This window comes from Trichechus manatus, unplaced genomic scaffold (genome assembly GCF_000243295.1).
Source record: "Trichechus manatus latirostris isolate Lorelei unplaced genomic scaffold, TriManLat1.0 scaffold00127, whole genome shotgun sequence".
In the NCBI taxonomy this organism is placed as follows: domain Eukaryota; kingdom Metazoa; phylum Chordata; class Mammalia; order Sirenia; family Trichechidae; genus Trichechus; species Trichechus manatus.
The window spans coordinates 2,365,237-2,377,254 of NW_004444063.1; the positions used below are offsets into that span (position 1 = coordinate 2,365,237).

Sequence of the window (12,018 nt, forward strand, 5' to 3'; positions counted from 1 at the left end):
CTCTGTATACGCCTTGACAATTCTATTCCTCTCCCTGCCTGGAGATAACTACTAACCTAAAGTTAGTCTGTGTATTTTTTGTATTTTTATTATATATGCATCTATTTGTGAAGATTAAAACACTTTTTTGTTTCCAAAATTTAAATGGTAGAACGCTGTGTATGTCATTTAAAAAATGGCTTTTTTATTCAGCAGTATATATGGAGATTAGTTATGTTCACACATATAGATTGCCTTCATTTAAACTGCTATATCATAGTCTACTGTATGATTATATCATAATTTAGCCATCCTTTCCCCGCTGATGAATGCTGCTAATTCTTCATTATTATAAAGAAGCCAATGTTTAAAATCACATATTTAAAGAAAATAAGTATAATTTTATCAAAATATTAAAATTATTTGCAAAGATTACACAGATGAAATATAGCTGAACCAATAACTCAAAAAACCTAATGGATATGCTACAGAGTATGGTATGGAGGGTCATATACTAGTAGTGATCAGTTCTTTTCTGAACTGTGTGCTACCCAGGAAATGAAAGAAAAATCTACTAGCAGATAATACTTAATATTCCACTATTCACTTGGACATTCTCCTACCGGCCTCAGCCCAGAAGACTGTCAATCTGTACCTAGCCTTATCACTTTCTGTTAATATTTAGTCAGCTTTTCCATTAAAATTGGCTTCCTCTTCAGATCAAAGGGCTTTGAATGCTTTGTTAACTCCGACAAGTGAATCAAATAGCTATCTTTGGAATATTACAATTTGGCTTGCTTCATTCTCTTATTTTTTTGTGTCTAACACTAAACGAAAGAAATGAGAGACGCAAAATTCTAAGGCTAAACAGCTAGAAAATATTGATGTGAACTTGAATATTCTTCAAAGAGTGCTGGGAGCAATTCTAATTATCAGAGGAAGAACCATCATAGGGGAAACAAAACCCAAATGTTTTCCACAAGAGTTCTCCTTTTGGTTGTTTTGATTTCAACTGGAAAGTCAAAAGTGCAATTTTAGAATCTTGGCTAATACTTAAAAACTGATTTCACAATCACAATCACTGATAGCACAATCACAACAGAAGCTTATTAGGTTGTTCAAAAGGGAATAGGAAGAATACATGGTGGTGAGGGAGGTTTGTCAATGAATTCCACCTGAATGGTTTGGTTCTTCAATGAGGAAAATATTAACGTGGAATGGGAGGATGTTAAGAAAAGCCCTTCAATTTTGGTCAATGGCTTAATTGGAACAAAACTAGAAAATAAAAAGTTTGTGGTTTTGTGAAAGAAAATTTGCTGTCAGGCAGCCCTTAAACATTTGATTCAGAAAATTCCTGACACAGAACAAAAGAGGAAGGCTCACTTAAAGTCACAGCAGGAGACAAAAATGTTTAAATTAATGAATAGTGTTAATATATGCCTCATTTCCAAAAGATTAATTATTAGTTTGCCAAAGTTATGGTATTATGTCCTGATCAAAGTGTTGGCTTGAAGCTTGGCTCCAAGGTAGGAGACTTTTTTTTTTTTTAATTTTACTTCAGGTGAAGGCTTACAGAACAAATAGTTTCTCATGAAACAGTAGTACACATGTTTTATGACATTGGTTAACAACCCCACAACATGTCAACCCTCTAACTTCTCAACCTTTTTTTTTGGTGAAAATACACATAGCCAAAGATACACCATTTCAAAAATTTCTACATGCACAGTTCAGTGACATTGACTATGCTCTTTCAATTGTGCTGTTATTCTCACTTAAGATGAAGCCTTACAGAACAAAATAGTTTCTCATTTAACAGTTACTACAAATGTTGCCCTATGACAATGGTTAACAATCTCACAACACATCAACAATATCCTTACTCAACCTTGGGTTCCCTATCACCAGCTTCCTTGTCCCCGGACGACTGTACCTCGTTAGTCCCATCTGGCTGTCCACTCCCCAGCTGAACGGTGAACCTCGGAAATGACTTCATCACTGAGCTAAAAGGGTGTCTGGGGGCCATACTCTCGGGGTTTCTCCAGTCTCCCTTAGGCCAGTAAATCTGGTCTTTTTTTTGTGAGTTAGAATTATGCTCTACATCCGTCTCCAGCTCTGTCCAGAACCCTCTGTTGTGATCCCAAGGTAGGAGACTTTTGAAAACCATCTACATTTGTGAAATTAAAGACTATGCTTAATGGCCATATTCTTTTGCTTCTCTTCATAGTACATATATTAGTGAATAGGAAAATGTCTTTAAATAAAGCCAACAACCAAATTAGCAGGTTCCTGTTTGTGCTTTTGTTTTTATTTGTTTTGAAGTGAAAGGAGGAGTTTGCTAACTGTATTTCTCTATGAATGTTAATTTGAAACCCAGGATATTTAATTCAATTGAACATTTAGCAGGAAAAGCTTACTATATTAAAGAGACAAGGTGCAGCTAAAGCCAAGTCTGTACAAAATACACTGGGAGCTCACTCTTCTCTATGTTTTACTGTGTCAGAATTTCTCATAGAATTCTATCTACTCTTTCCTGCCTTCTCTCCCCACCCTAACGATTTTAGCTAAATTGGTTTGACATTTTCTTCTTTCCAAGAATCTTCCTCTTCCATGTTTACAAATGAGAGAAGTTTATTTAGCGTTACACAAACTTGGTAGTTCAGAATTTGCTTCTCCTTTAATTCAAACATTCGCTTGGATTTGATTTTTAGGACTAAACATAAAGAAGCATTTAAACATTATTTTTGCATTTCTAAAATTATTTTTTGAGCCATGATGTTTGATTATTTTGCTAAACCCAAATATAGTGGTCCCAATGCCACACACAATGAGAAAAAAAAAAAAAAAATTTTTTTAAAGGACAATGTGTGCCATTTATTAGTGGGTAATCTTAAACTGTAATTAATAGAGGTTAATGCTTATAAATAAAACACATTTGCAAATACTCTATATGTCATAAAACAAAATTCCATGGCCAGAGAAAAAAATAATTTTACATCTGAATCAGGAGTTAGAGGAAAACTGCTCCCTATACTACAGAAAGTTAGGGATAAATTATAGTGTAAACAGAATTTTAAATAGCCATTGGGAGACTTATAAGGCAAATGGAGAATGGAAATATCTGGGGTCAGAAAATCTGCTTTTCATGTCTCTCCTTTTTAGTGTTGGCTGGGCCATGGGCTAATATATGTGCTGGCAAGTCTTCCAATGAAATCAGGACCTCTGATAGCCATGGCTGTGGACAGTACACTCCTCAAAGGTATGGGGGTTCACAAATAACAAACTCTTCTAGCTTCTAACCTTTTAGTGTCCTAGCCTTATGTTTCCCCAAGTGCCCACAACTATCTCTCTCTGACAGCACAAACTCAGAGATGTAACCAGTTATAACAATGTCTTTGGAGCAACTTCCAAGAACTCTGCTTCAAGTATGGGCTCTGAATTGGGAAGAGAACATGAATAAGAAACAGAGAGAGGGAAGCAGACACTCTAACTAGTATGTTTTCACACTTTGACTTAGTTCACTGGGTTTTTCTGTAGTGAAAATCAAGCATCACTATCCCATTTTATAGATGAGAAACTTGACTGAGGTAACAAAGGATTAAGGCACCTGTCAAACACAATTGGCAGGTGGTGAAGGCCAGACTTGAATTCAGGCCTGTTCCCACCAAACCATGATGTTATGCAGGCTCTGGAAGCTGAACATCGGACGCCGACCAAAAGCAGGCAAGAGAGCTTCTCAACATTATCTAGACGTTAGGGACACACTTATGAAGTTTTAATAACACACAGCACCACCTTGGGATTGCCATCTCTACAGAAATAGCCATGTGTCCAATTGTATCACTGATCCCCATCCTAATTGTAGTGAAACTCTCACTTATACAGATACCACATACAAAGCAACTTCAACTACCTTAAATAGGGCTAAGAGACAAGAAATGTGGAAAAATGGTCTCTGAATTGTCAAAATTGAGACTTAATTAGCTCATACCTAAAGTTTATGCACTTATTTTTTTTGGATCTTCACTTGGAACCTGTTCAGTGTTGCTTTACACATGATTCTAACAATCTTGGTGAATTTGATTTTTCAGGCAGTAGACTATTAGATGGGAAAAGAGCCTGGTAAAAGCAGACATAGTGACTGCAGTGAAATGCAAAAGCTGACTACTGGAGAGACTGTAAAAGACAAAACGCAAGAAACCTCACAGTCTGGAACCATTTTGTGTTTGTGTCCTACACACTGTAATAAACCAGGAGGTATCACTCACTACACTAAAATACCACACGCAATAAATAATGTTCATAATGACTTTTCTGGATCACTGGGAGGAAAATAAGACTAGGGTAGCATGTGACACTTTAAAGATAAATTCTCATAAAAAGAGAACTTTTCAAAGTGGATCTTAAATGGGTCAAGATTCAGGTATCTATAAAAATTTACTTATATGGCAATCTCATTTGCCCAAAATGTCATATAATAATAGTGAATATTTGTTTAAGGCTTACTATGTACCAAGCCCCCACCTGTCTGTTTGTTGTACTGCGGTGGCTTTTGTGTTGCTACAATGCTGGAAGCAATGCCACTGATATTTCAAATACCAGTAGGGTAACTCATGGTGGACAGATTTCAGTGGAGCTTCCACACTAGGAAGAAAGACCTGGCAATCTACTTCCAAAAATTAGCCAATGAAAACCCTATGGGTCACAACAATATACTGCTGGAAGATGAGCCTCCTAGGTTAGAACGCACTCAAAATAGACTGGGTACAACAATGGACTCAAGCATAGCAATGACAGTCAAGATGGCACAGGACCAAGCAACGTTTCACTCTGTTGTACATGGGGTCACCATGAGTCAGAGCCAACTCAATGGCAACAAAATGTACCAAGTACTATTGTGAACGCTTTACTCTTTACAACATACCATATTTTTACACAAATAGTATGCACGTTATACGTTTTTTGCCAACTGCACAACCACCCCCCACCCCGCCCATGCGCTATTTTTGTAAGCACTATGCCGCATGTTGTAAGTGGGGGCGCATTTGTTGCAGAAAAATACAGCAACCTGCAGGGAGGGAGGTTAAATGTGGGCTAAACAGAGTGAGGAAAGCTGGGACATCCTAACATGTTCTGACAGCTTCATTGTTTGATACCCTAGTCTGGAAACAGTAGGCTAATACCATATGCCTGGGCAATAAAGTTCCCCAGGGAGATCCTCAGTGTGTTCATTCTTATTTACATTCTAGAAATCAAAGGCCTCACCAGGGTGTTGATGTCTTGTGCTCTGATGGATCTACTATGTATGCACCTTTCACTGGAATCACTGTGGGCCAGGAGAAGCCTTATAAAAACAAAAATGCAGTCAATAATGGTGTTCGGATACCTGGAAGAGGTAAGAAAGTTGTATATTCCTAGGACACCTACTGGAAATGTTAATGCGCATTTATTTAATACAGGTTTCAAACACAAAAGTTTTATACTTCTTTCAAAATGGTAAAACCTAGAACATAAAGGATAGAGGGTACCTGTCTTAGTTGTCTAGTGCTGCTATAACAGAAATACTACAAGTGGATGGTTTTAACAAAGAGAAATTTATTCTCTCACAGTCTAGCAGGCTAAGAGTCTGAATTCAGGGCACCACCTCCAGGGGAAGGCTTCCTCTGTCTGTCAGCTCTGGAGGAAGGTCCCTGTCATTAATCTTCCCCTGCTCAAGTTGCTTCTTAGTTCAGGGACCCCAGGTCCAAAGGACACGCTATGCTCCAGGGCTTCTTCCTTGGTGGTATGAGGTCTCTGAGTTTCTCTGCTCACTTCTGTCTTTTATATCTCAAAAGAGATTGGTTCAAGACACAATCCAATCTTGTAGATTGAGTCCTACCTCATTTACTTAACTGCTGCTAATCCCATCTCATCAACATCACAGAGACAGAGCTACAACACTTAGGAAAATCAGATCAGATGACAAAATGGTGAAAAATCACGCAATACTGGGAATCACGGCCTAGCCAAAATGATACACATATTTTTTGGGGACACAATTCATTCCATGACAGTACCAAACTAAAATAGCTAATGCATTTTCAAAGATGTTCCACCACTTTTCCTGAAATCACCTGCTTTATGTACACACTTCACCAAACTCAACAGCTGACTGAATGCCTTCCTTCATGTGGCCCATGTGGCTTTGCTTAACAATCTATAAACAAAATCACTTTTGGCAATATTAACCATAATGGTTAATTTCATTTAGTAAATGCCCCCATTCGAAAATGTTGGCATTTCTGCAAGCATTGAGAGGGAAGTATTATCAAAGGTAAAGCTTGGTGTCCTGGTAAATTATTGAGTTTATTATGTTTTAATTCTATCGAGGTGTAACCTACCAAGAAAAAAATGTGCAAAACATAAGTATACGGCTCAATGAATTATCACAAAGTGAATACATCTGTGTAACCAGCACCGAGATCAAGAAAAAAAAATAGTACCAGAATCCCAGAGATCTCTTGTGCCACCTTTTAGTCACTATTCCCAGCAGGGTAATCCCAACTTCTAACACCAAATATTAATTTTGCCTGTCTTTGAAAATTATATACATAAAATTAAACAGCATGCACTCCTTTTTGTGGGACTTCTTTCATCCCACATCATGTTTGTGAGATGCATCCATATTCCTGAACGCAGTCTTAGTTTGCTCATTCTTACTAATGTATACTATTCCATTATATGCTGATACCCTCATCTATTTAATCATTCTTCTTTAGATAGACATTTGGGTAGTTTCCAGTTTTAGGTGATTGTGAAAATACTGTTTTGATCTTTCTTTTACATGTCTTTTTAAAAAATAATATTTTATTATATTTTCAGTGAGTTTACACAGCAGTTTAGGTTCCCATTCAACAATTTCTACACAAATTGTTCAGTGACATTGGTTACATTCTTCACAATGCATCAATATTCACATTATTTCCTTTCTGGTTGTTCAGTTTCCATTCTTCTAGTTTCCCTGCCCCCTTACACTCTCATCTTTTTTTTAATTGTTGACTGTTTGGTCTCATATTGGTGATTTTTAAAGGAGCACAGTACTTATGGGTGACATTTGTTATTTTTTGAGCCAATCTGTTATTTAACTACAAGGTGACCTCAGGGGTTAGTCTCAGTTCAAAGTTTAAAGAGTATTTCAGGACAATAGTCTCAGGGAGTCCTCTAGTCTCAATCAGTCCAGTAGATCTGTTTTTGTTTTGTTTTTTAGGAATCTGAGGTTCTGTTCCACATTTTTCTCCCATTCTATCAGGTCCATCTATTGTGGCCCTGATTAGAACGGTCAGCAGTGGTAGCTAGGCAGCATCTAGTTTTTTTGTTCTCAGGGTAGATGAGGCTGTGGTTCGTATAGACCATTTGTCCTGTAGTCTAGTTTCTTCCTTTGAGTCTTTGGTTTCCTTCTTTCTCTTTTGCTCTGGATCTTGTACACGTCTTTCAATAAACTTATCTATGCGTTCCTGTTGGGACTGGGTGCAGAGGACAACCTCTTCACCAAGGCTGTAAGAAACACTTTGTGAGGGAGTCCACATTCTTGAGGAGTTATATGCTGGCTATTGTCTATTGGTCACAAATGACAAGAAACACCGCAACCAATTCCTAGACCTGAGTCAGTTCACAGGCTCAGAGACCCTTAAATGAAAAGGGAGACCAAGTTCCTTTGAGGAAGCACCCTGCCGCACAGCCAAAGATTCATACTGTAATTCTTCTAGTCATCCCCACAGGGACCTGCAGTCATTCAGTAGGGTGACTGTACATTGGGGAAGGAGAAATAATCAGATGTTTCAGAGATTACTGGACACTGGCTCAAAATTGCCACTAATTCCTAGAGAACCAAAGGGCCACTGTGGTCTACCAGTCGGACTACAGACTTATGATGATCAGTTGATCAAGGTAGTTTTTCACTCAGGTCCATCTTACAGTAGGCCCAGTGCATGCTCAAATCTACCCTGTGGTTATTTTCCCAGAATGCATAATTGCAATCAACATACTTAGCGACTGGCAGAATGCCGTAGGAGTGGAACTGCTGGGTCACATGGTATATATATCTTCAGCTTTAGTAGATACTGCCAGTTTTCCAAAGTAGTTGTACCAATTTATACTTCTACTAGCAGTGAATAGATGTTCCAGTTGGTTCTCACATATTACTTGATGTCGTCTATTTACCTTTTTCATTTCAGCCATTCTGATGAATGTGCAGTGGGAGCTCCTGGTTTTAATTTGCATTTCCCTGATATCTAATAAAATTGAGCACCTTTTCATAAGTTTTGATAACATGGATATAATGTTTTGTGAAGTACTTATTCAAGTATTTTGCCCATTTTTTCTATTTGTCTTTTTTTTATTGATATGTAGCTCTTTACATATTCTGGATATAAGTCTTTTATCAGATATACATACTACAAATATCTTCTCCCACTTTGTGGTTATCTTTTCACTTTCTTGATGTTGTTTTTTGATAAACAGAAATTCTTATTTTTAATGTAGTCCAATTTGGTAGTATTTTCTTTTATTGTTAATGCACTTTTTGACCTGTTTGAGAAACCTTTGTCCACCCAAGTCATGAAATATTCTTCTAAGTTTTCATCTACAAGCTTTATTGTTTTACCTTTCATATTTAGATTTATAACCCACCTGTCATTAGTTTTTGTGTAAGGGATGAAATAGGCTTAAAGATTTGTGTTTTTTCCCATACTGACTCAGCACCATTCACTGGAAAAGACCTTTTTTTAACCTACTGCACTGAAATACTTTTTGTCTTAAATCAGGATCTGTATATGGGTCTGTTTTTACTGTTTCATTAGTCAGTTTGTCAATCTTGCACAAATACCACACTGTCTTAATTAATTTAGCTTTAAAATACATCTTGATACCTGGTAGTCTAGTCTTTCAACTCTGTTCTTTCAGAATGCCTTGGCAATTCTTGGCCCTATGCATTTCCAAATAAATTATAGAATCAGTTTGTCAATTTCCACTAAAAATCCTGCTAGGACTTTGATTGGGATTGCATTGTTGATACCATGTGTTTTCATTTATGGAAGCACGCTGAGTCATGGAGTATGTTTAAAGTTTTGGTTGGTAATACGACTTTTGAGAAATATTAAGTAGGAGTATGTGGTTACCACAAAACTCAGGGGTTCTTGGGCACCACTGACTGGTGGGTGCCCATCTCTCCTACTGGTCATGAGCGGCAGGATGTATTGTGCCTTCCATTAGGTTACATGGGGAGCCTGTTTTCCAAATATGACACACAAACACAAAACAAAATCTACCAGGGCTCCCTAACTATCACACAGGAAATCATAAACATGCTTACAACGCTTCTCTAGGGGTACAAAAACCAAAAGAGACAAAAGTTTTACCCAATCACTTCCCAGATGCACTACCTTATATTTAAGCCTGATCCCCCAGCTATTTTGCTTCAGTGAATGCTTCTTTCACCTTTTCATTGTTACACAAGTCTTCACTGGAGGGCAGCAGATACTTTCAGTGGGAAAAATAGGCTCCCAAGAAACCTGAGAGCTGGAAAAAGTGAGTGGGCAACTGTATATTTCACGGATCCTGAAAAGGATATATACATCAATTTGAGAGGAATGTACATCTTTAAAGTAGTGAGTCCTCTAAACGATAAACATGTTATAGCCTCCATTTACTCAGGTCTTCTTTCATTGTTATACGAGTAATTATTTTATTAGTTTTCAGTGTAGAAGTCTTGCATGTAATTTGTATTATATTGAAAAAATGTATCTTATTGGTTTTGTTTAGATCTTCTACAGAAGCACTGTCCAAAAGACAAATAATGCAAGCCACATTTAAAAATTGTTAAATTGCTAGTAACTACATTAAAAAAAGTAAAAAGAAATAGGTGAAATTAATTTCAATAATATATTTTATTTAACCCAATATCTCCAAAATATTATCATTTCAACATGTAATTAATATAAAATTATTAACAGGATATTTTACATTTTTTTTGTAGTATGTCTTCAAAATCCAGTGGGTATTTTACACTTAAAGCACATCTCAATTCAGATTAGCTACATTTCAAGTGCTCCATTGCCACATGTGGCTAGCTGCTATTATATTGGACAGTATAATTGTATAGCCTCACTTATTTTTTTGTACACTTGACCTGTCTGCATTGAGAGTACTGTGTGAACATCTCCAATTATTAGTGGTTTTCCATCCTTGCATCTCCTATGGTTTCTGCTTTGTATAGATGTTTTCTGTGTTATTTGGTGCATGGATAGTTTTAACTGTTCTATCTTCATCGTAAATTTTAGATTTTAGCATTATAAATTGTCCTCCTTTATCTTGTTTCAATAACTTTGGGTATGAATTCTCTGGTAACAGGATCAGAATCATCAATTTCTTATTACTTCCATTTGCTTGATAAATCTTTGTCCGGCCCTTTATTTTTAGCCTTTTTGAATCACTGAGTTTTACTGTATACCATATAAAGTTGAGTTTTGCTTTTCCTGCCAAAATGAAAATATTTTTAATAGGTCAATTAAGTCCATATACATTTACTGATATGACTGATATATTTGGCTCCAACTCTGTCATATTATATTTATTGGTCATATTAACTGTGTTTATTTGGTATGTCTTATTTAAAAAAAAATAAAAATTATTTTGGCATTTAGGAAGGCTTATCTTTTTTGTTCCAGTTATTTCCATTATTCTCTATTTTAAAATTTAATAGGTTTATTACAAATGTCTTGGAGTTGACCTACTTAGTGTTTTCCTGCTATTCTTCAATGACTTTATTAAGTATTCATTTTAATCTATTTTCCCTTGGGTATCTTGTAAATTAGTCTTCATTTCTAACATGATTTTGCCATTTTCTTCAATTCCATTCCTGAGTTCAATCAACTCTCATTTCTTTTTGTTTTTTGTCCATTTCTAAGTTTTTGAATTTCTGATTCAAGGCTACTAAAGCCCAGATAATAAAAATTTTTACATCTTTTCTTTAGGTTTCTGTATCAAAATGTTCTACATTAAGCCAATTAAGTATAAAGGTTCTATCAAGAAAGGAGAAAAACTGGGAACTCTACTACCCTTGCAGAAGGTTTACCCTGGCATACAATCCCATGTACACATTGAAAACTGTGATATGAGTGATCCTACCAGGTACCTGTAAATGGAAAACAAACGATCAGATCTTCTAAATACAAAGTCATCTTCTTAAAAACCTGGATGCATAGCTTGCTTTTCAAGAAGTTTGTATTCAAACAGAAACATGATGAATTCAAGAAAAAAAACAGAATTTTGATTTCAACTAATTGTCATTTTGTTGTGTGTTTTTTTTTATTGTGGTAAATATATATAACACCTGCCAATTTAACAATTTGTACATGTATAATTCAATGCTAATTGTCACTTTGATGTCTGGATGTCAGCTAGTTTCTCAGGGCTCTCTGATCTTTCTCTGTCACTATGCGATCTAGGGTGTTTTCTTTTTAAATTTCTCAATCCTGAAGGTATAGAATAAATAAATTCAAGCTGGTCCAGACTGCATTTCTGACACCTCTAAAACTAGCTACCTTTTTGCTTGAAAATAAGAAAAAGCCTGAAGCTGTTTCTATGGTACAGGAATACTGAGTGTTGATAATGTTAGACACACAGTATACACTTAATACGTATTTGTTGGATAAACTGGTGGCTTCTTTTGAGTTAAGCTAGTGAGGGAAGAGGTTTGTCAATTGGTCAGAGGGTGAGCTGCTAGCATGGGTAAGACAGGATTTGCTGGCCTTTTCATTCACACTCTCCCACATTATAAGAGTGGTAGGTTTTCTAGGTAATGAATGATGGTAGTCCAAGCAAATACATAATATTCCAGATTTTAGCTAAAGACTGTATTACAGGGAGAATTATAAACAGAAAGAGGTCTATTCTTTTTTTTTTTTAATTTTTTTTTTAAATTGTACTTCAGGTGAAGGCTTACAGAACAAATAGTTTCTCATGAAACAGTAGTACACATATTGTTTTATGACATCGGTTAAC

General features: G+C 36.2%; 1 protein-coding gene across 1 annotated transcript; it reads left to right on the forward strand.

Moving 5' to 3' along the window:
* The first annotated feature begins 948 nt into the window (after positions 1-948).
* On the forward strand, positions 949-11,155 carry LECT2 (leukocyte cell derived chemotaxin 2). Its single transcript, XM_004384699.1, has 4 exons — positions 949-992; positions 3,140-3,238; positions 5,229-5,374; positions 10,989-11,155. The coding sequence occupies exons 1-4, from the start codon at positions 949-951 to the stop codon at positions 11,153-11,155; spliced, it is 456 nt and encodes a 151-aa protein (XP_004384756.1).
* The last annotated feature ends 863 nt before the right edge of the window (positions 11,156-12,018 follow it).